This window comes from Equus caballus, chromosome 11 (genome assembly GCF_041296265.1).
Source record: "Equus caballus isolate H_3958 breed thoroughbred chromosome 11, TB-T2T, whole genome shotgun sequence".
NCBI classification, from domain to species: Eukaryota; Metazoa; Chordata; class Mammalia; order Perissodactyla; family Equidae; genus Equus; species Equus caballus.
Window position 1 is genome coordinate 5,083,082 of NC_091694.1, and position 19,562 is coordinate 5,102,643.

A 19,562-nucleotide genomic window follows, 5' to 3' on the forward strand; every position below is an offset into this window, starting at 1 on the left:
ACGCCTAGAGCCAGGGTGCTCCAAGGTAACCGCTCCAACAAACAGAGGCCTAGAAACCCAGCAGGTCACCTCCGTCCCCACCCAAAGGCTCACACCCTTTGGGCCCAGGGCTGCTCTCCAGCCCTCCCTCCCCCAAGGCCACCAGCTGGATCCGCCCAGGAGCTGGCTCTGTGGCCTCTGGGCCGGGACGGCACTGGTGTATGCTGAACCTCGCTTATCAAGTACATCTTAAGCAAACGGCAGAGCCCACGCAACACTGCCCAGGGACAAACAGCGGCGTGGAAACAAGATCCCGCCTCCAGGCCCCATCCATGTGGGGCCGGCTGGGAAAGGCGGAAGTTCTGAGGAGAGCGGCTCAAAGAGACGGGTGGGGGGCGGAGAGTGCCTCCTTCCTGCTCCTGGGGTACCTGGGTCCTCAGGTGCAATGTCGTCTGCTGACATCACCTGGGAGCTCCAAGCACACAGACAGCCCCCGCTTCCACCTGGACGTGGACTCCAGACCACTGCACCTGAGCAGCAATCCCCCACTCCTCCTTACCTGTCCTGGCTTGAACTAGTCACAAGGGGGTCCGGGGAGAATTGGGCTGTCTCAAACTCAGAGGTGTTGCCAGGTGCATGGCACTCGGCTCTTGGAAACACTCTAGGCAGGCTGGGGAGATGCGGACCGGCAGGTGACTGGTCTGGGGCGAGCCGGAAGTGCGGGCAGGCAGGCCACCCATGCCTGAGCCTGCCTCCCTACCCCACAACAGGCCGGGAAGAGGGCTGGCCCCAGGACTCAGGCTCAGCCAGCTCTCCCATGACTGGGGGACCCTGGGGGTCCACAAGGCTCCACGATCCTGGGCACAAGGATGACGGAGTCACAGACCAACCGCATGAGGTGGCCCCTTCTCCGGGCCCAGGTCCCCTGCATGAGCCAGAGCAGCAGGCCCGGACGTGAGGACACAGAAGCAGCACGCACAGGCGTGGGAGGGGCGGGAGGCAGGCAGAGGAGAGGAAGGAACCCGGCCGGGCGCCCTTGCCGCACCCCCCACGGCGCCCCGGGCCGAGCTCGCTGGGACAGTGCCCTCTGAGGGCTCAGCTCCTCTCCCTTCCCAGAAGTCAGCTCCTGGGCGCCGCGGGGACTGAGCGGGCGTAGTCTCGGGCTTCCTCCGGGTGCGGCCTCCAGCTGGCCAGGGCCCCTGGAGAAGCCGCCAGCGCAAAGCTTTCCAACCTTTGGGGTAGGGCCAGGTCCCTCTTTGGGAGACTCCTGAAAGCCACAAAGAATCTCAGAATCACCCCCAAGTGCACACACAGACCAATTTTACCCTCCCCCCATTTCTGTGGCTCTTGGGCCTCAGGATGGTGCCCCTCTGTACCACTGAGGATCCCCAGGGGAGCAAGAGCCACTGAAGGCAAGCTTCGCGTGACCCGGTGTGCAACGGAAGCCCCAAACTCAGAACACCAGGGAAGCAGAGGGGTTCAGACGGCGGCCCGCTCCAACACCAGGCGCTGGGCGAGACAGCCCGGGCCATGCTCCCGGCTCCATACCAGCAGAGGGACAGGGAGGGTGCTGGCCGCTCCGGGGCATCCTGGCAAAAGCAGTGACACAGCCTCCTCATCCTTCTACTGCTGATAAGGATACACAGCTCCCGAGTGCTAGAGCAGGCACTTTTAAGCCTTTTATGTAGGAACTCATTTAATCTAACAACAAATTAGCATCGTCCCTGTTTAACAAATGAGACACACGAGATTAAGCACTTTGCCCCACAGCGAGGAGGGGCCAGCCTAGGATTTAATTTCAGGAGCCCACGTGACTAACCACTGGGTCGCACTGTCTGTAGACGTTGGAGGGACAGGCGAGGCGCATCCAGGAGAAGCCTGGAGCAGAACTGGGGCTGCTGCATAGAGCCTGTCCTGACGCACCCACCGGCGGCCTGCAGCCCCCATCCGGGCCTTTGCTTTGTTCCCTGCCGGGTAAGACCCTTTTTACTCTCCACCAACTCAAAACTCCTCCTTCCTCAAGGCCCAGCTCAACCTCGCCTCCCCCTAAAACTTCCCATGAGGCCCACGCTCCTCCTTCCAGGGCATTCAGAGCCCAGACCGCTTGCTCGCTTGCAGGGATGCTAACGAGCCACTGTCTTGCCTGCATCCTGTGAAAACGCAAGTTCCCTCCAAGCAAGGACCACGTCTTTTCATCACCTTTGCGCCCTCAAGGCCCTGGTTGTACGTGCCCCACACACAGCATGTGTTCAGCGAACGCATACAGGCCCAAGGCCCTCGGAATCCCCCAAAACATATTTAAAAAATTTTCCCCCTTTCAGAGACTCAAAACCAGCTCAAACCAAAGGGCTCAGATCAGCTCTACTGAGAACATTATAATCACTCCACTTATTTTCAAGCCCACAGATGTCCAGAAGCAAGAATCCCACTCAATCCAGGCGAGGAATAGAAGCCTTTCTGGTTGTCCTTGGATTTGGGACACGGCGGGATGTTTCACATCGTTTGCTGCTTTCCTTAATTTCATGGCCCCGATGCCGCTCAGAAGTCAGTCTGACGTCTGCAAAGCGCCCCTACTTTGAATGGGGCAGGGAGGCCACCAAGGACCTGGCGCACTCTCAGAACGGGCCAAGAGGCCTCCGCCCCGGGCCAGCCCCCTTCAGCCCGACCCACACTGCAGCAGTGACCCAGCTCGCCCTGGACCGCTGCCAGGAGGGGAACCAACTGGAATGGTCCAAGCCCTCCCCACTCCCACCCTCCAGGGCCCTGCCCCTGTAGGTAAACACGGGAGCACGGAGGCTGCCTCCACGAGAGCTGGCTCCTACTCACCCCAGAAACTCCACTTTCACCTACTGCAAAAAGCGTCCCCCTTTTTTGTTTAATTTACCTGGGGGGAGGTGGGAGGGGTGGAGGAGAGGAGACATCAAGTCTGCTTCAGAGGCCCACTGGCACCTGTGTTGGAGGGTCTCAAAGTGCCCCCAGGAAAAGGCCAAGGCCCTACAACCTGGGAGGACCCGACTCACCCCTCTGTCCAGACCCCTCAGCAGGAGGGGAAGCTCAAGGAGCTGAGGGCCAGAGCGAAGAGCCAGCCCAGGCCACGCTGGGCCAGCGATCACAGGGAAAGGGCCGCACACGGCCGCGATGCCCACAGTCATCTCAAGCATTTGGAGCATGTTAGGGAGGGAGGCAGGCCAAGCGCCAAACCCTGGCCTATGCCACCTGGCAGCACCCTCCTCCCCCACCACTGCATCGACGCGCCCACGCTGCCGAGACAGAGCTGCGTTCAGGGCGTCTGGAGGGCTGTGCCGTCTGCAACAAGGGGGTGAGGGTTGAAATTCTAAGCCACTGACCCAGAAGGGTACTTTAGGGGAAGTTCTGAGTAACCCTCTTTGAGACGAGTTATTTATTTTCTTTATTTCTTTATTTTGGTGAGGAAGACTGGCCCTTAGCTAACATCTGTGCCAATCTTCCTCTACTTTGTATGTGGGACGAAGCCACAGCGTGGCTTGATGAGCCGTGTGTAGGATCCGAACCTAGGAACCCTAGGCTGCCGAAGCGGAGTGCCACTGGGCCAGCCCTGAGATGAGTTATTCTTTATTACTCATTTTGGTTCCTGAATGTGGAAAGTAGGAGGAGACTGAAAAATGGCTCAAAGGCAGGAGGAAGCCCCAAATGACCTCTTCAGCTCCAATGAAGTCCCATGATCCTGTCTTCTTATCAATAAAAATTAATTCATGAGCCCTTGGCAGAAAACTTCACATCCAAACAGACTGAGGGAGGAACAGAAAGAGAAAAGTCTGCAGCACGAGCAGAAGAGCAGGTGCCACTTATCATCTGAGGACCAAGGAGGATGACGGATCCTTCCTGGATTCTTCTGGGCAAGACCACAAAGAAAAAAAAGAAAGGAAAAAGGGGCCGGCCCTGGGGCTGAGTGGTTAGTTTCCCGCGCTCCTCTTCGGTCGCCCAGGGTCTGGGTGGTTCGGATCCTGGGCGCGGACACGGCACTGCTCATCAGGCCATGCTGAGGCGGCGTCCCACATCCCACAACTAGAAGGACCTACGACTAAGATATACAACTATGTAGTGGGGGGCTTTGGGGAGAAGAAGAAAGAAAAAAAGATTGCAACAGAGGTTAGCTCAGGTGCCAATCTTTACAACAAAAAAAAGGAAAAAGAATGGCAATGTGGATTACCCTTAACCTGCCCTGCGAGGCTTGTGGCCTCAGTGTGCCCATCTGTGAAATGGAATTTCAGAGTACCAGAGGAGAAACGCTTTTATGAAGGATCCTGAGCGGGTGATGAGACCCAGTCAGGTGTGAGGTCAGACCTGCTAGTGGGGTTAGGATGCCGGTACACGGACGGCACCCGGAGACCCAAAGACCAACCCGAGCTGCCAAGCCCGGGTGCTGCTGGACGGTCCCATCTGGCCAACTTCACTCCACTGGGTAGAAAACAACAGGAGTTCATCTGAAGACAGGACGCTGCGGCCTGGACCACCAGCCCCGGAGGCTGAACCCCAGGAAATCCTCCACCCAGGCCCCTTCCCCATACACACACACGCACACGCATCCCGACCGGCAGCGCCTGGAAAGTGAGCGATTCCAGCGGGGGTGCAAGGGGCAGGAGGGCGAGCGGGAGGGACGGCCAGCCCAGCGGCCCCCACAGCGGCCCCTCCAGGCACCTGAGCGAGCAGCGCCTGACAGACAGTGGCAGGGGACCCTTGGCCAAGGTCAGAAGCGGGGCCATGCCGTGCAGGGGTCAGAGGGCGCGTGCCCCAGGACTCAGCACTGGTGGTCCCGGACAGGCGAGCAGACCCCACGGACTCGCAGCGGCGACTCGGAACAAAGGGAGCGCCAAGTGCGTGGAGAGGCTCAACGCCTGGAGGGCCCCTCGATCCCGATCCGGGGAGAGGGCTGTGTCACCTGTCCCGGCACGAAGGTCCCACGCGCCGAAGCCCGCCCCAGGAGACCGGGGACCCGTTCTGCTGCCGGGGCACCTCGCCCACCCACCACCGCCTCCGCTCAGGTCCGAAGGGCTCCTCCCGGGACGACCGCTCCCCGCCGGGCGCGCGCCCACCTGAGTACGACTTCTTCATGGTGCCGCCGTGGCCGCCGCTCCCAGGCAAGTGTGGCGGCGAGGCCGCGGGGCGCGGGCTCCCGGGGCGCGGGCTGCTCCGGGGCCGGGAGGGGAGGGCCCGGGCGGGGACGGGGGCGGCCCGGCCAGCCCCGCCCCGCCCCGCCCCGCGGAGGTGCGCGAGCCCCGGCCCCGCGCGGCGCTGCACCTGGCGGAGCCCGCGGGCCGGCCCATCGCGACGCCGGCCGGGAGGGGCGCGGCCCCGTGTCCTGTCCTGCGCTCGCCCCGGCCCAGCCCGGCGCGGTCCCGCGGCCCCTGCGCTGCAGCCCGGTCGCGGGGTGTCCGAGGGGGGCGTCGCCGTGGTGGCCCCACGCCCCGGCGGTTCCGCGCCAGCCGCCACACCCCTAGGCGCGAGTGGTTCGCTCCGGGGCGTCGCAGCCACTTCGCAGTTCGGAGTCCGATCCGGGCGGGGCCGCGCCGGGGGGCCTCGGGAGGCGGAGCGACGCTGGGGGCGGCTGCGGGCGGGCCGCGGGGCTGGGCGGTGGCCCCTCGGGCGCAGCGCTGGGGGTCGGAGCCGGGAGGCCGGCTTAGCGGACCAGGGCGGGGTGGGCGGGGTGGGCGGGGTACCGCACCTGTGCCGCTAGTTTTCTGGCAATCAAGAGAGCACACTGCATCACTGCATCGACTCCTCCGAAGCGCTGGGGCCTCGGTTACCTCCTCTGCAGAATGGGTGCGTTGGCCCAGGCGACAGTTTCCCTGGCATCTTAGAAAGAGTGAGTACCTGCTCTTCGCCCGCCGCTGTCCGCGGCTCAGTGTCTTGGTGCAGAGGACCAGACACAGGGACACCCAGGTAACACAGGCAGTGATGAGCATGTGCGTTCACAGGCCAAAACTGTACAGAAGACTTCTCTCTACTTTTGTATCCATTAAAGAAACTTTCCATAATAAAACTTTTTTTTTAATGTATAGAGGAGAAAGTGATGAATTTTGTGTAGGAGGTGATGTCAAAACAAGGTTTTAAAGAATGAGTAGGAGTTTTCCAGGTAGGAAGGTGATGGGGAGGCAAACGTTCCAGGCAGAGGGAAGGGTGTGGCCCAGCGTGCCGGAACCCACGGGCAGGCCCTTCCAGGTTTGCCAGCCAGGCCCAGATGAAGAAAGGAGGGGGGAGGCGGTGCAGGAAGCACAGGCAACTTCTCAGTAAGGGCACAGCGCTGCCTTCTCCCGCCCGCCATCCCAAAGAGCGCACAGGAGAAGGTATAATTAACACCACCAAAAAGCCTCCTTCCCTTTTCCCGCTCCTTTCCTTTCCTTGGGGGACCAAGGAGCGTTTTCCTTTCTTGTGGAGAGTGGGAAACTTGTATAAATGAGAACTGAGGCACGTGTGGCTCAGTCGGTTTGTCCAGCCCACCTGCTCCCCTTCTTAAGAAATCTCTCAGGGCCAGCCTGGTGGCGCAGCAGTTTAGTGTGCATGTTTCGGTTTGGCAGCCCGGGGTTCGCCAGTTTGGATCCCGGGTGTGGACATGGCACTGCTTAGCAAGCCATGCTGTGGCAGGCGTCCCACATATAAAGTAGAGGAAGATGGGCATGGATGTTAGCTCAGGGCTAATCTTCCTCAAAAAAAAAGAAAAAAAAGAAATCTCTCCAGCCACAGCCCTGCAGAGGCAGCAGCCCAGCCAGTGACCTTCCCCACCCCTGGCTAGAGCTGACTGGACCAGAGTGGACACCAGACTCCACCTGGGCCCACTTCTAGCTCCTTATCTGGGGATCTGAGGCTAAGGGAGGGAAGGGGTGCAGGGAGGGGAGCAGCCCCAGGCCCGGGGAGTGTAGATCAACTGTGAACAGCTGTCCTTGGATTCGGGGATATCCACATCCCCCAGGCACACCCCAAATCGCCACTTGTCCCACCATGTGCAAATTTTGCTCTCGCCGAGCAGGAAGGCTTAGCCCTGTCCTGATTGTGGCCAGTGGGCAGGATGACACCACCCTGACACCGATGTCTGCGGCGCCAAAGCCCAACCATTGCTCAAGAGTCTGGCTAATGGGCACATCGTCGGCTTCGTTCCTTTTACTTAGCTCAAGTCAGAGGTGCCCTCGTGCACATCCATCCTCCGAGGAGATGGACCCTGGGGTCATGGAGGACCCTTGGGTGTCCTCTGTGTGGTCGGCCCCTCTCTCAGTGCTCAGATTTCTGCTTGTGGGTCATATCTCACAGGTACCTGGGCACCCAGGAAGCAGGAACCCCTGTGTGGGGTGATGTTGGGCATATAACATTCCTGGAAATCTGAAGAAAAACAAGAGAGAGGGAGGGAGGGGGCGGGAGGTGTTCCATGAGTGCATTTTTAAGATGCACGAAGAAGGTTAACTGTTTAAGGACAAAGTTTTTATTTTAATTTTTTTATGGACAACTCTCTAAAATGTATGACATAATCACCTGCCTTAATGAGAAGAGTTTACCAAATGTTCGTGACTCTTTCTTGTGGCTCAAATTCACCTTAAATGACACCTTTAATGGCTACTGACCTTCATAACTGCATGTTGCTCCTTCGCTAAATGTCCCCAGGCTACCGTGCTATCTGGTTTTTTAAAACTGTTTTTCAACACTCAGCTCCTTTACCTGCTAACTGTGTGGTTTGTGACAAATCATATAATTTCTCCACATCTCCATTTCCACCCCTAGAAGTGGGGACTGCGACCCCTTACCCAGCTTGCGAGGCAGATGCAATGATTAGGACGGTGCTGTATGTCGGTGCTCGGCTGTGCTTCTGTGACCAAACCTAGTCGTGCAGCACTGGCTTTGGGCAGGCCGTGGGCAGAAGCCTGAGAGCCTTCGGGGAAGCTGGTGAGAGCTTGAAGGGAACAGAGAGCACGCTGTTGGACCCTGGAGGAAAGGAAGCCTTCCTCACATGGTGGCAGAAAGTTCAGCAGAACGGCTGCCCGCAGTAGCACAGAAAATAGCCCGCAACTGACCCAGCGAGCTGGATGGCCAGCAGACAGCCTTTCCAGGCAGGATGTCGAAGGCATTGCCCAGCTCTGCCTGTGAGAAAATGAAGAAGAGAGACGAACTAAGAGAAAAGCGTTCTGTTCTCAAGTGGAAATGTGGAGAAGGGTAAAGGGCCAGAACAGTCTTGTCAGCCAGTAAAGGAACAAAGAAGTCCAGGTGGTCTGCAAGATCTTTTGTTAAGACCTCAGAGAAAAATGGAAAGGTGCCTCAGAAACCCCCTCGGGCAGACAAAGGCGTTGGAGGCTCTGAGAGCACGCCCGCCCGCCGTTGAACTGTGGGTCTTCCAGACGCTCCAGGGTCTTCTCCCGTGGCGGCCTCACGGGGAGCCCAAGGCAGAGAGGGCTTATCTCAATCCAGTTTGTGGTGCTAAGTGAAAGAAGCCAGTCTGAAAAGGCTACACGCTGTGTGACTCCAGCTGTGTGACACTCTGGAAAAGGCACCACTATGGACCCAGCGATCAGGGGTGGCCGGCGGGAGGGGGTGTGGGGTGAACAGGGGAGTTTCAGGGCAGAGAAACTATCCTGCGTCACACTGCAACAGTGGACACGTGACATTATACACTCGTCAAAACCCGCAGAAGTACACCACCGAGATGAACCTGATGTAAACTGTGGGCTGTAGTCAATAAACATATATTGGTATTGACTCAGCAATTGCAACAAACACGCCACACTAACGTGAGATGTTAATCGGAGGGAAGATGGCGGGTCGCGTAGGGGAACCCTGTACTCCCCGCTCAATTTTTCTGTAAACCTAAAACTGCTCTAAGAAAAAAAGCCTATTAATTTTTTTTTAAAGATTTGTGGGTGAGGTTTTTATCTCATGGGGTGGATTTTAAAGGAACACATAGGCAGCCCTCCAGCTTTCAAAGGGACTAGGAGCTTGGACTAAAGGGGACGCAGACAAGACGACATGCAGAGGCTTCTGGCCCCCGCCCGTCAGAGGAAGGAAGCGGCCAAGAAAGCCGTGCAGCTGCAACTCGGTTTCTCGTGTAAAGGCAGCGCGCCTCCGCGGGCTGGGCCAGCGGCTCAGGAAGACAGCCTCGGGCGAGGACCTCGTCTGCACCACGACAGAATTCACGCAGCCAGGTCCTGCGCCCCGAGTTTGAGCCCACACCGTGACGGGTGGGCTTCGGGGCTCTTGAGGTCTGGGGGGCATATTTTGCACGTGGGAGGGATGTGGGTTGTGGCCCAAGGGCGGGCTGTGTCAGAGCATACTTTCCAAAAGTGGGCACCACGGTATCCAACGTCCCCCAGGCTCTTCCAGTGTGACCTTGGCCCTTCTCCCTGTGTCCCCTCCCTTTGAATCTGGGAGGGCTTGTGGTTGGATTGTACCCCTCGAACTTGGAGCCTTGAGCCGCTAGGTAAGAGTCTGACGGCCCTGAGACCTCCATATTGAGAGGAGGCCAAGCCCGTGGGGGTGTGCTAGTTATCTATTGCTGTATAACAAGTTATTACAAATTTAGTGGCTTAAAATGACACGCGTTTATCACCTCACAGTTTCTGTGGGTCAGGAGTCCCAGCACGGCTTCACTGAGTCTCAGAGGCTACAGTCAAGGTGCTGGCCAAGTCTGGGTCTCATCTGAAGGTTCAAGTGGAAGAACCCATGTCCAAGCTCGCGTGGCTGTTGGCGGAATTCAACTCCTTGAAGGCTCTTAGCCTGAAGGCCCCAGTCTTTAGCCAGCAGAACTGAGTTCCTCCCCACCTGGGGCTCCCAACACAGCGCCAGTCCATCAAAGCCTCAGGAAAGACAGTCTGCTGGCAAATGGAATCAGGGTCTCATCATCCCAGGATCTCCTTCTGGGAGGCAGGGGTCACTGGGACCACCTTAGCAGCAGCCCACCACAGGGAGGCCACAGGGGGCTCTGGCCAGCAGTCCTGGTCTCTGAGTCTTCCCAGCCCAGGCGCCAGAATGAACCTTCTTGTGGTCCCCATACTGCACCTTCTGGCATTGCATTAGCAGGTCTGAGTCTCTAGACTCCTCCGCCATCCACCCCCAGCACTGCCCTGCCTCCAGCACTGCCTCCGCCATCCACCTCCAGCACTGCCCCGCCTCCAGCACTGCCTCCACCAACCACCCCCAGCACTGCCTCCACCATCTGCCTCTGTTTCTGAGCTCTGCTGCCTCTGCTCACATTTTCTTCTCTCTCTTCTGTCAACTTCTTTCTCGTTCTTTCTCCAGCTGGTCCCCCCAGGTTCCCAAGACTGAATGGTCAGATGTGGCTTTGACAGGTCCCCCAAGGGCTGGCTCTTGTCTTCCAGCCTGAGAGGGGCCGGTGCTCGGAGGGCAGGGCCGCCTTTGCTCCTCCAGCATGGCTCAGCTGCCCCCTCCCTGATGGCTCAGCTCTCTCCTGCTGACTGCTCTCTGACTTGTGGCTGTCCCCGAGCTTGAACTTGTTAGATGACGGAGGCCTTGCTGCATGTGTTGATTTACGATAAAGGTGTGGCTACACTGACACGCTCAGGTACAGTGTGGGAGTGTACGCTGCTCCCACCTTCCCAGAAAGCACTTTGGCAATATATATCAAGAGCTTTAAAAGGCCCATGTGCTTTGCCCCAGTAAGTACACTGTTTTTTCATTGGCTGATTCAACATATATTTCTTGATTACTCATTATGTCCCTGCCCTCTAAGGCTTATACTTTGGTAGGGAAAATAGACAGTAACGAAATAATCATATAAGAAGGTACAATAAGAGTATCCACTAAAAAGGCTCATATCTGGTCTGGGACCAGGGAGGGCCTCTCTGTAGAAGGGGAGACAGGAAGGTGAGTAGAGATTAACCAGGAAAAATAGAGGGGAAAGAGAGTGTAGGCAGAGAACAGCTTGTGCAAAGGCCCTGTGGTGGGAGGGAATGTGGTCCATACAAGCACTGGAGGAGGACCCAGGAGGCTGGAGTCCAGAGAAGCTGTAGAGATGGTGGAGGAAGCAGGCCCTGCAGGCCCCTCGAGGACTCGGGTCTTCATCCTAAAAGGAATGGGAAAGTCATGGAAAGCTTCTGAGACAGGAGGAGGGGGGCTGACATGACCAGATCTGCGTTTTGAAAATGTGACTCTGGGTGAACTGTGGAGCAACAGGAGGGCCCAGAGTCCAGTCGGGAGCCTGAGCAGGGTTCCAGGCAAGAGGCAGTGGTGGCTTGGACCATGATGTGGTGATGGAGAGATGTGAAGGGAAAACTTCCAGGGCGTCAGAAAGGCGCTCAGAAGATGAAGTCCCCGACCCCCGGGCTGGGCTGCCTGGGGCGGGGGCGGGCGGTGTCTGGGCTGCCTCAGAATCCTGGTGGGAACAGCAGAATTGCAGGGGGTGCCCCGCAGAGAGAGAAGAGCGTGACAGAGCACAGGCTGGGTTTGGGGCATGCTGTGCTGTGGGGGCTTGGGAGCAGCCCAGGGGGCTGTCAGGTGAGGTGGCATATGTGGTTTGGTGGCAGAGGCGGGGTCTCAGCTGTAAATATAACCCCCTGAGTAAGCTGGGCAGCGGGAACTGAGCTGTGGGAGGGGGCGCCACTGCCCGGGCCCTGCCGTAAGGAAACAGACGGACTCACTGATAAAAGGTGTGCACCAGGACGTTCGCAGCAGCCTTACTGACAACACCGGGGAGTTTAAACCAAGCCGCGGTCAGTAACAGAGGGAGCTACAGAAATAACAGGTCTCTTATTTGGTGGACACACACAACTGTGATGAGTGCAAAATGAAGACCTCAGGAACCATTTTGGAACAAGACAGGGGAGATGGTTGTACAATACTGTGAACTGCTCACTTAAAAATGGTTATTTTAGGGGCTGGCTCCGTGGCCGAGTGGTTAAGTTCGCGCGCTCCGCTGCAGACAGCCCAGTGTTTCGTCGGTTCAAATCCTGGGCGCGGACATGGCACTGCTCGTCAGACCACGCTGAGGCAGCGTCCCACATGCCACAACTAGAGGAACCCACAACGAAGAATACACAACTATGTACCGGGGGGCTTTGGGGAGAAAAAGGAAAAAATAAAAATCTTTAAAAAAAAAAAATGGTTATTTTATGTTATGTGAATTTCACCTCAATAATTTTTTTTTTTTTTTTTTTTTGGTGAGGAACATTAGCCCTGAGCTAACATCTGTTGCCAATCTTCCTCTTTTTGCTTGAGGAAGATTGTCCCTGAGCTAACATCTGTGCCAATCTTCCTCTATTTTGTATGTGAGATGCCATCACAGCGTGGCTTAATGAGCAGTGTGTAGGTCCACACCCAAGATCTGAACCCGTGAACCCCAGGTTGCCGAAGTGGAGCACTCGAACTTAACCACTACACCACCAGGCTGGCCCCAATAAATTATTTTTTTTTAATGAAGACTACAAGAGCTATGTGTACATAAAGATTTTACTTGTATAGAAAACAGAAACATAAAACACAATAAAAGACAAACGTAAAAATATAGGAATCAATACACCAAATGCTAACAGCAGCTGCCTGTGGGCTGTGGGATTATGGGTGACTTTTTTCTTCATTGTATTTTCTGTGTTTTGCATAATTAACATATATTACCTTCATAATCTGAAAAACAGATATACATCGTATGTATACACATATGGACAGGAACATATCAGTGGATAAGATTATTTTTATCTATGGACACCTTTTCTGAGGTTAATGTTGGTATATTTTAAAAGCCTCTTTGTTTGATCTTGAAATCTTTTACAGTTAAACTGATTGTTATTAGGACCTGAAGCAAGTCCTTTTTTTCTGGATTTGGGCAGTTTGGCCTTCCAGTTTTCGAGGGGTTTCTCACCACTCATTTCAGGTGGGCAGTACAGAAGGCGTGACGCGGAGTCCAGGTGAGCCAGGACACGCACACTGGGGTCTCCCTCCCCATGGAGCAGGTTCCGGCCTGTCCTTAGCTGAGGCCCACAGAGGGCTGAGCTTCTCTCAAGACCACAAAAGTCAGGCTGACCCCCAACCCTGAGAATCTGAACTCTCACTGTTGCAGACCAGGCCACAGACGGCCGAGCCTCCTCTAGGGAGAGGTGGGCACCGAGTCACGCAGGGCGCTTCCTCAGGGAGGGCGCCCCCTCCCTCTCCAGCAGCCTGAGGGAGCGCCGGCTCTGCCAGAAGACCAACCTGGCCCGAGGATCCTAATGACATCCCCACTCCCTGCACTTCTTTAGGCAAGCATTCACTGGGGCTCCCAGGAGCAACCTCGATCCTCCTGTAGCTACTGCCCGCTTCCTGGGTGTATTCCATCTGTTCTTAGGTTTCATTGTTATGAAGAAAAAAGGACTCTGAGGCCACAAAGTGGCAACACTTACATCAAACAAAGCCTGCTCTTCGTTGCAGGACTTCTCAGAGCCTTCAATATGCTCCTAGATGCTGTGAGTCTCCAACAAGGATGACAGCAGGCAGCATTTCCCAAACTTATTTGACTCCAGAACTCTTTTATCACAAGGCAGCTTGCAGCTCCGTGGGACATCCTTTGGGAAACGCTGCTTGTAGGAGCCCTCAGTCAGATGGGGGCGGCGAGGGGCATACAGCAGCCAGGACTGGATAACACCTTAGAAGTCTGCAGCCTCCAGCTTCAGCCTGTGGATGAAGACTCCTCCGAACCTTGGCCCTGTGGCTTCCTGCTGGCCTGGCCTTCTCCTCTGTCCCTCCACCATCCTCCAGGAGGGGGAGCCCGAATCAGCCTTCTGATGCTCTGTGGGATGAGGAAGGCGAGGGATGGCATCCTCGCTGACATTTCACCCCTTTGGCTCAAGCGGAAGCTGGAATCCCCGAGAAACACCAGAAGGAAGCCCAGGGCAATCCCCACCGTGAATCCTCCCTTCATCTCAGCCCTTCTCTTGCTCTCTCCCCGAGTCCGGAGTACGCGCCTACCTGGGTTGTCTTCCTCTGGTACGCCCCTCCCATGAGCCCGCTGGAGCTCCGCCTCCTCCCCTCCTCCTCCCCCTCCCCTTCCTCCCCCTCCTCCTCCCCCTCCCCCTTCTACCCTTCCCTTTCTCCCCCCCCTCTCCCCTCCCCCTCCTCCTCACACCTCTCCTTCCCCAGGGCCCCCGCCTCTGAATAGCTGGTGCTCATGCATATCTCCATCTCCGGAGCAGGGAGCTGCTGGAGGGTCTCAGCCCTTGGAATGGCCCAGAGAGCTTTGAAAGCTACCCTGCCAGGCCCCGCCCCAGGCCCCGCCCCAGGCCCGTTAAATCAGTCTCTGGGCTGGAGCTCTGAACTGCTCCCTGTGCTGAGCCCACTGGCCTAGGGGAGAGAAACCAGAGGTCCGGGTTGGAATCTGGAGCTGCTAGGTATCAGCCCTGTGCTCTTCCCCAAGAGCCTACACCTCCGTGCCTCGGCTTCCCCGTCTGCTCCATGGGGAAGCGATGCCCGTCCTGGGCTCTTGTGGGCTTGGATACTAAGCGTATTGTTCAGTAAGCTGTTGTCTCACGGTGGCTGCTACAGTCCCGAGTGGCCGGTGTGGGAGGGAGGGCAGGAGCTGGCCTTGGCCATGGACCCCGGGGCCCCCTTGGGCCGGGTGCAGACGCCCTTGATCGAGGTTTGATGTGGAGTGAAGGGCAGCCTGCAAGAACTGGAGCCCAGGACGCGCCAGGCAGCAGACAAGCCAGGTGCCTCCACTGAGCACAGGGGCCGCGCGGGGGCTCTGAGAGTAAGGGAATTTTAATTTGCTTCCATTAAAAACAAAAATAAACACAGGGCCTGCCAGCCAGGGCGGTGGGCATGCCGGGAGGGGCTGGCAGCCCTCCGGGGCTGCAGCTGCAGGTGGCGGGGCTGGGCCTGACATCCTGGGCTCTGTTTGGCAGGCTCCGCTTAGCCCTCAGGGGTCTAAAAGTGTCCCTCAGCGAGGTTGCCACATAAAACACGGGATGCCCAGTTAGATGTGAGCTTCAGACAAGCAACAAATAATTTTTGTAGTATAAGTATGTCCCATGTCGTATTTGGGACATACTTATACAAAAAAATATTGTTTATCTGGACTTAGAATTTAACTGGGCATCCTGTAGTTTTACCTGCTAAATGTGGAAACCCTGTGGCTTCAGCCGCCAGACCGAGGCTAGTAGTCCTGCAAGAGAGCTCTGACCATGACCACTCAGGGTTCCCAAACACCAGGCCGGAGCCTGGGGCATCCTATGACAAGTCCTCACCTGTCAGAGACAAAATAAGACAAGTGAGGACCATGCAGAGGCCTGGGGGTTTTGTTTCTGTTTTGTAAAGCTGAAGATGTTCAAAGGACTGGTCTTTATTCTGAAATTTTCCCTTCCTACGTGTGTAAATGTCCTATGTGAGAAAATGTCCTTAAAAAATAGACAACGGTTGGGGCCGGCCCCGTAGCTGAGCATTTAAGTTCACGCACTCCACTTCAGCAGCCCAGGGTTTCACCGGTTCGGATCCTGGGCACGGACATGGCACCGCTCGTCAGGTCATGAGGTGGTGTCCCACACGCCACCACTACAAGAAGCCACAACTGAAAATATACAACTATGTACCGGGGGGCTTTGGGGAGAAAAAGGAAAAAATAAAATCTTAAATAAATAAATAAACAATGGTAACAGCAAGTATTGTGTGTCTTTTAAAATAGAGTCTACCTTTTTGGCAGAATTAAAACATAGCCGCTCCATCTTAAAATCTCCAATTTAAAAAACAAACAAAACCGGACTCTGAAATCCCAAAGCCCAGGGAGGTAAAATGACTCTCCCCGCCCCACAGTCGGGGCGGGCGGGTGTGAGGGCCCCAGGTCACAGCCCCACAGCCTCCTGCTCCCCACCCTGCCTCGTCCCGCCTGACTTCAGTGTTTCTTGCTTAGTCACTCATTTCTCTGCTCCCAGCTGGCGCCATCCGCCTCTGGGAGCTGGTTCCTCAACATGCGATGAGGAAGCCTGGCTGTGCCCTCCCGTTGGAAAGAGCACTTGACCTCTGACCTGTCGTTTTCTCACCCATGGACCTCCCCCAGGCCGCAGGGCCGCTCATGCCTGGATGGAGGCTGCACAGTGTGTCCACATGCGGACACTCGTCACAGCACACACTCAGTCTGTGCACTTTTCTGTGTCGATGCTATAATTCAATGAAATAGTTTATCCAAAGTTAATAACTAAGTTCGGTTGGCAAAGAGCTTTCCAATAGAGAGAAGCTGACACAATGTATCTCAGAAGGAGATGTTTCCTCCACCTCTGAAGTGGGAAGGGCCCTTCACTGTTTGCTGCCTGCCCGCAGCTGGCAGGGCCCATCACCCTTGTTAACAACTTCCTCAGTTCGCACAGCTTTTCATTCACCTTCAGCACTAAAACCATCTCATCTTTGCTAATATAGACTCTCTGTCGCATATTAAAATAACCAGACAGGTCTAAACCCAAACATCGATGTCACACCCCATTCAAAGCTGCAGGGCCAAGCGGGGACGGCTCTTCCCACCCCCCACCCCCATTCCCCTCCAGCCCCTCCACATCTCCTCTCCCCTCACTCGCTTCTGACTCCTCCATGGGGCAGGAAGAAGGAAAAGGAGGCAAAGCTGTGGCTCGCCTGGCTGGTGTCGGGTGCGACTGTGCTTGCCCATCGAGCCCGTGTGGGCAGGCGTCCGAGGGCAGGCTCTGTCGTGGGGCCCCTCGGGGAGCTCTCCAGGCGCCCTACCCTGCCGGGGCTGCCACCCCGGCTCCGGGACTGGCGGTTCAATGCCAGCCGCAGCAGCCCTTCCAGGACCCTCCCACCCGGCCCAGCCCTCGGTGCCTGTGGGAAGCTCCACGCAACCTTCCCAGGGAAACAGTGTGGATGCAGAGCGTGGCCCTCAAGCCTCTGCCAGCCTTCAGGGTGCCCCGGGCGGAGCCGGCTCTGCCTCTCTGCGCTGGGCCCCATGCGCCAGAAGACACCGGCCAAGCCTCCCCAGAATGCCCCGCTTCTCAGGCCCCGGGCCTGATGCTGGAGCTCAGGAAGCACCTGGCTGAGGACTGTCCTCTGAGAGTGGCTCTCTCGGCCCTCCCCTCTCTTCCAAACACCTTGCTTCCAGCACACCCTGCCGTCAGATTCCGGCATCCTCTCGTGCTCACGTACGTGGCCTTGGCCCGGGGCTGCTGTCCGTGTGCTTTACATGCACTGGTTCACCGAGGCCGCATCACAGTCCTGTTTCACAGGTGAGGAAACGGAAGCACAGAGAGGTTAAGTTGCCCACTCAAGGTCACATAGCTGCCCAGCAGCATAGCCTAAACTCCATTCCGGGCAGCACACCTCCAGGCTCTGTGTCTGTGACCATTACGCTGTCCTGTGGGCCTCTGCTGGACCGTCTGCCAGCTCCTGGCAAGGCCTGCACGGATATGTCTGGCACCCTATCTGAAACGCTTGGGCCTCGTCTGTTTTCTGCTTCTGGGCTCCACCCAAACCCCGGGGCAGTGGGGAAAGCCCATTTGACATGCCGGAATCCAGCTGTAGGGAGCCCAGCGGTTCCTGACATGGGTGGGCGAGGGGAGAAAGGAGTGGTTAGTCTCTGCCTCGACTCCTTGCATTTAAAGACTTGCTCACAGGCAAGGCCTCCTGGAAATAGGTCTCTGGGCTCCTAACTGCAGGGGACAGGACCCAGTGGCTCACTTCAGTGCCTATGCCAGGCAGCCATGACTCAGCCCCAGGAAATCACAGGCTTCCACAGAATGGTGGGTGCCTGTTGGGCCCCATGAGGGGGCCTAAATACATGTTGGGGAAAGGAAAGCAGAGCTAGCAGCAACACCAGAGGTCTGGGGGTGGGGTGGGGCCTCTGCCTAGGGTGGCCCAGGTTGCACCTTCTGGGAGCCACAGACAAGCCCCAGCAAAGGGGGGCCGGGGGGACACAGGCCCCAGCAGGAAAGATGAGGGAAAGGGCACAGGACAGGCCTGGGGAGCAGAGGCTGGGGGCAGGGTCGCTGCCCTATGAGGCCCCTTAGAGCCGCAGCTCCCCCTCCATCACAGGGGAGCAGCTCCCCTTGCCTGGCCAGGTGCCAGCTGAGAGAGCGACTGGCCCTGTCCAAAGATGCTGGCGTCTGAAACTTCCAGCGTTCTGACCATCACCACCTAGGTCAGGCCTGGAAGTTGCTCTCACATCGTTGCACTCCTGGGTTGGCTGCCCGTGGGCCCCCACTCGCCGCCTGCCCCCTTCTTTCAGCACAGAGTTGGGCACAGAAAGGCACTTTCTATGTTTATGGAAAGAATGGAATAGAACAGAAAAGACTGGCTTTGGAGTCTCTCTTTCCTCCACCCTCATCCTCCGAAAGTCACCAGCCTCCTGGCCCCGCCTCGGGCCCACAGCAGTGTCTACACACGGACTTAGTGGCCGAGATTCCAGGCGCTAAGGAGCGGGGGGCCGACAGGGTCTGGAAGGCAGCCGCCGTCCCCTCTGGAGCAGAGGCCGGTGATGGAGCTCCGAGTTTTGTTAGGCCCGCAGACCCCGCTTGAGGTCTTTGAGCCCCACCCCGTCTGCTGTGAGTACTGGGCAGCAGGAAACATCCGACGGCAGAGAAAGGAGGTCTCGAGAGGTCGCTGGGCTCAGGAAGCGCCTGGGGCTGGCTCCCAGCTCTTGTCCCCCCAACTTTTCTCTTTCCCACCCCAAAAGGCTGGCACGTCCATCCTTACAAAGCCCTCGACTGCATGGCATGAGTGACCATCATCTTGGGATGGCAGTGGCCCCACTGCGGGCTCTCTCATCCAGGTGCCTCTGCTGGGGTTTCTCCTCTCTCCCTGCCTCTCTCGGTCCCTCAGCTGGGGAGTGGTTGGCCGTTTCTCCCGGGGCAGTGCCTTTCAGTGGAGGGGAGGTGTGCAGTGGCTCCTTCAGGATACGCCAAGGAGGGGCCAGTGCAGCCTGGGTTCCTGGCCCCATTGGCTCCCACTTGGTGCCGTCACTGCGAGAAGATGCTGCTGAAGCCGCAGGTTGTGGGGCTGAGAGTAGCGTGGAGCCCGGCCCAGACCTTGTGGCTCCAGCATGAGGCCGTCATTCCGCTTCTCACAGAGAGAGGTCTCCCAGGGCCCCAGGTCCTGTCCTCATCGCTCTCCTTCAAACAGCCCTTCAATCATCCATCGAGTAATGAGGGACTTCCAGTCTGGATCAGCTGGTGCGGCCTCATCTCTTCCTGCTCCTCACTGCTAAGTAGAGCTGTAAACCCTGGGGCGAATGCAAAAGGCTGCAAGAAGGGATTCTGAAGAGTGGACAGAGGCAGCGAACTTGGGACCCCAAGATGGAGTCAGGAACAGCTAGCAGCAGGGCATCTTATGACCTCCCCACCCCCGACAGAAGAAGGTGACCGGGTGTGCGTTTCCCACCCCCGGCCTGGCAGTAGAAGGCAGCCCACGGCGGCGCATCCCTCTCCTGGATCCAGCTGAGTCTCGCCAAACGCCAGGCCTACGGGCAGAACCAGCAGGGGGTGGAACGGGACCTGGAGAGTAGGTGGCCAGGGAGGCGCTCTCCGTCCTCACCAGAGACACTGCCCAGCACAGGTTGGGGGACGTTGATGGCAAAGGAAAATCCGCCCCCCCACCCCGCAGAAGCCCCGGCCAGGGAGGGCCTCTGTCCCCGTGGCGGGAGGTTCCTGGCTCCC

At 57.4% G+C, this 19,562-nt stretch overlaps 2 protein-coding genes across 6 annotated transcripts in view; both read right to left on the reverse strand.

The window, feature by feature from the left end:
• The window catches only part of SEPTIN9 (septin 9), a 161,500-nt gene extending 156,318 nt beyond the window's left edge, over nucleotides 1-5,182 (reverse strand). Inside the window, exon 1 of one of the 2 annotated variants that reach the window (XM_023651940.2) lies at nucleotides 5,052-5,182. In XM_023651940.2, the coding sequence (XP_023507708.1) occupies nucleotides 5,052-5,070 (19 nt within the window). In that variant the 5' untranslated portion in view covers nucleotides 5,071-5,182. Of the gene's footprint in view, nucleotides 1-538; nucleotides 1,107-5,051 lie in introns of those variants that run through there. The other variant, XM_070225927.1, reaches the window with a different exon arrangement.
• Nucleotides 5,183-12,378: 7,196 nt separating this feature from the next.
• Nucleotides 12,379-19,562, reverse strand: part of SEC14L1 (SEC14 like lipid binding 1) — an 82,383-nt gene continuing 75,199 nt past the window's right edge. For 2 of the 4 annotated variants that reach the window (XM_070225944.1, XM_070225945.1), the window contains one exon: nucleotides 15,570-17,127. In XM_070225944.1, the coding sequence (XP_070082045.1) occupies nucleotides 17,106-17,127 (22 nt within the window). In that variant the 3' untranslated portion in view covers nucleotides 15,570-17,105. Of the gene's footprint in view, nucleotides 13,709-15,565; nucleotides 17,128-19,562 lie in introns of those variants that run through there. The other 2 variants (XM_070225942.1, XM_023651942.2) reach the window with 2 other exon arrangements.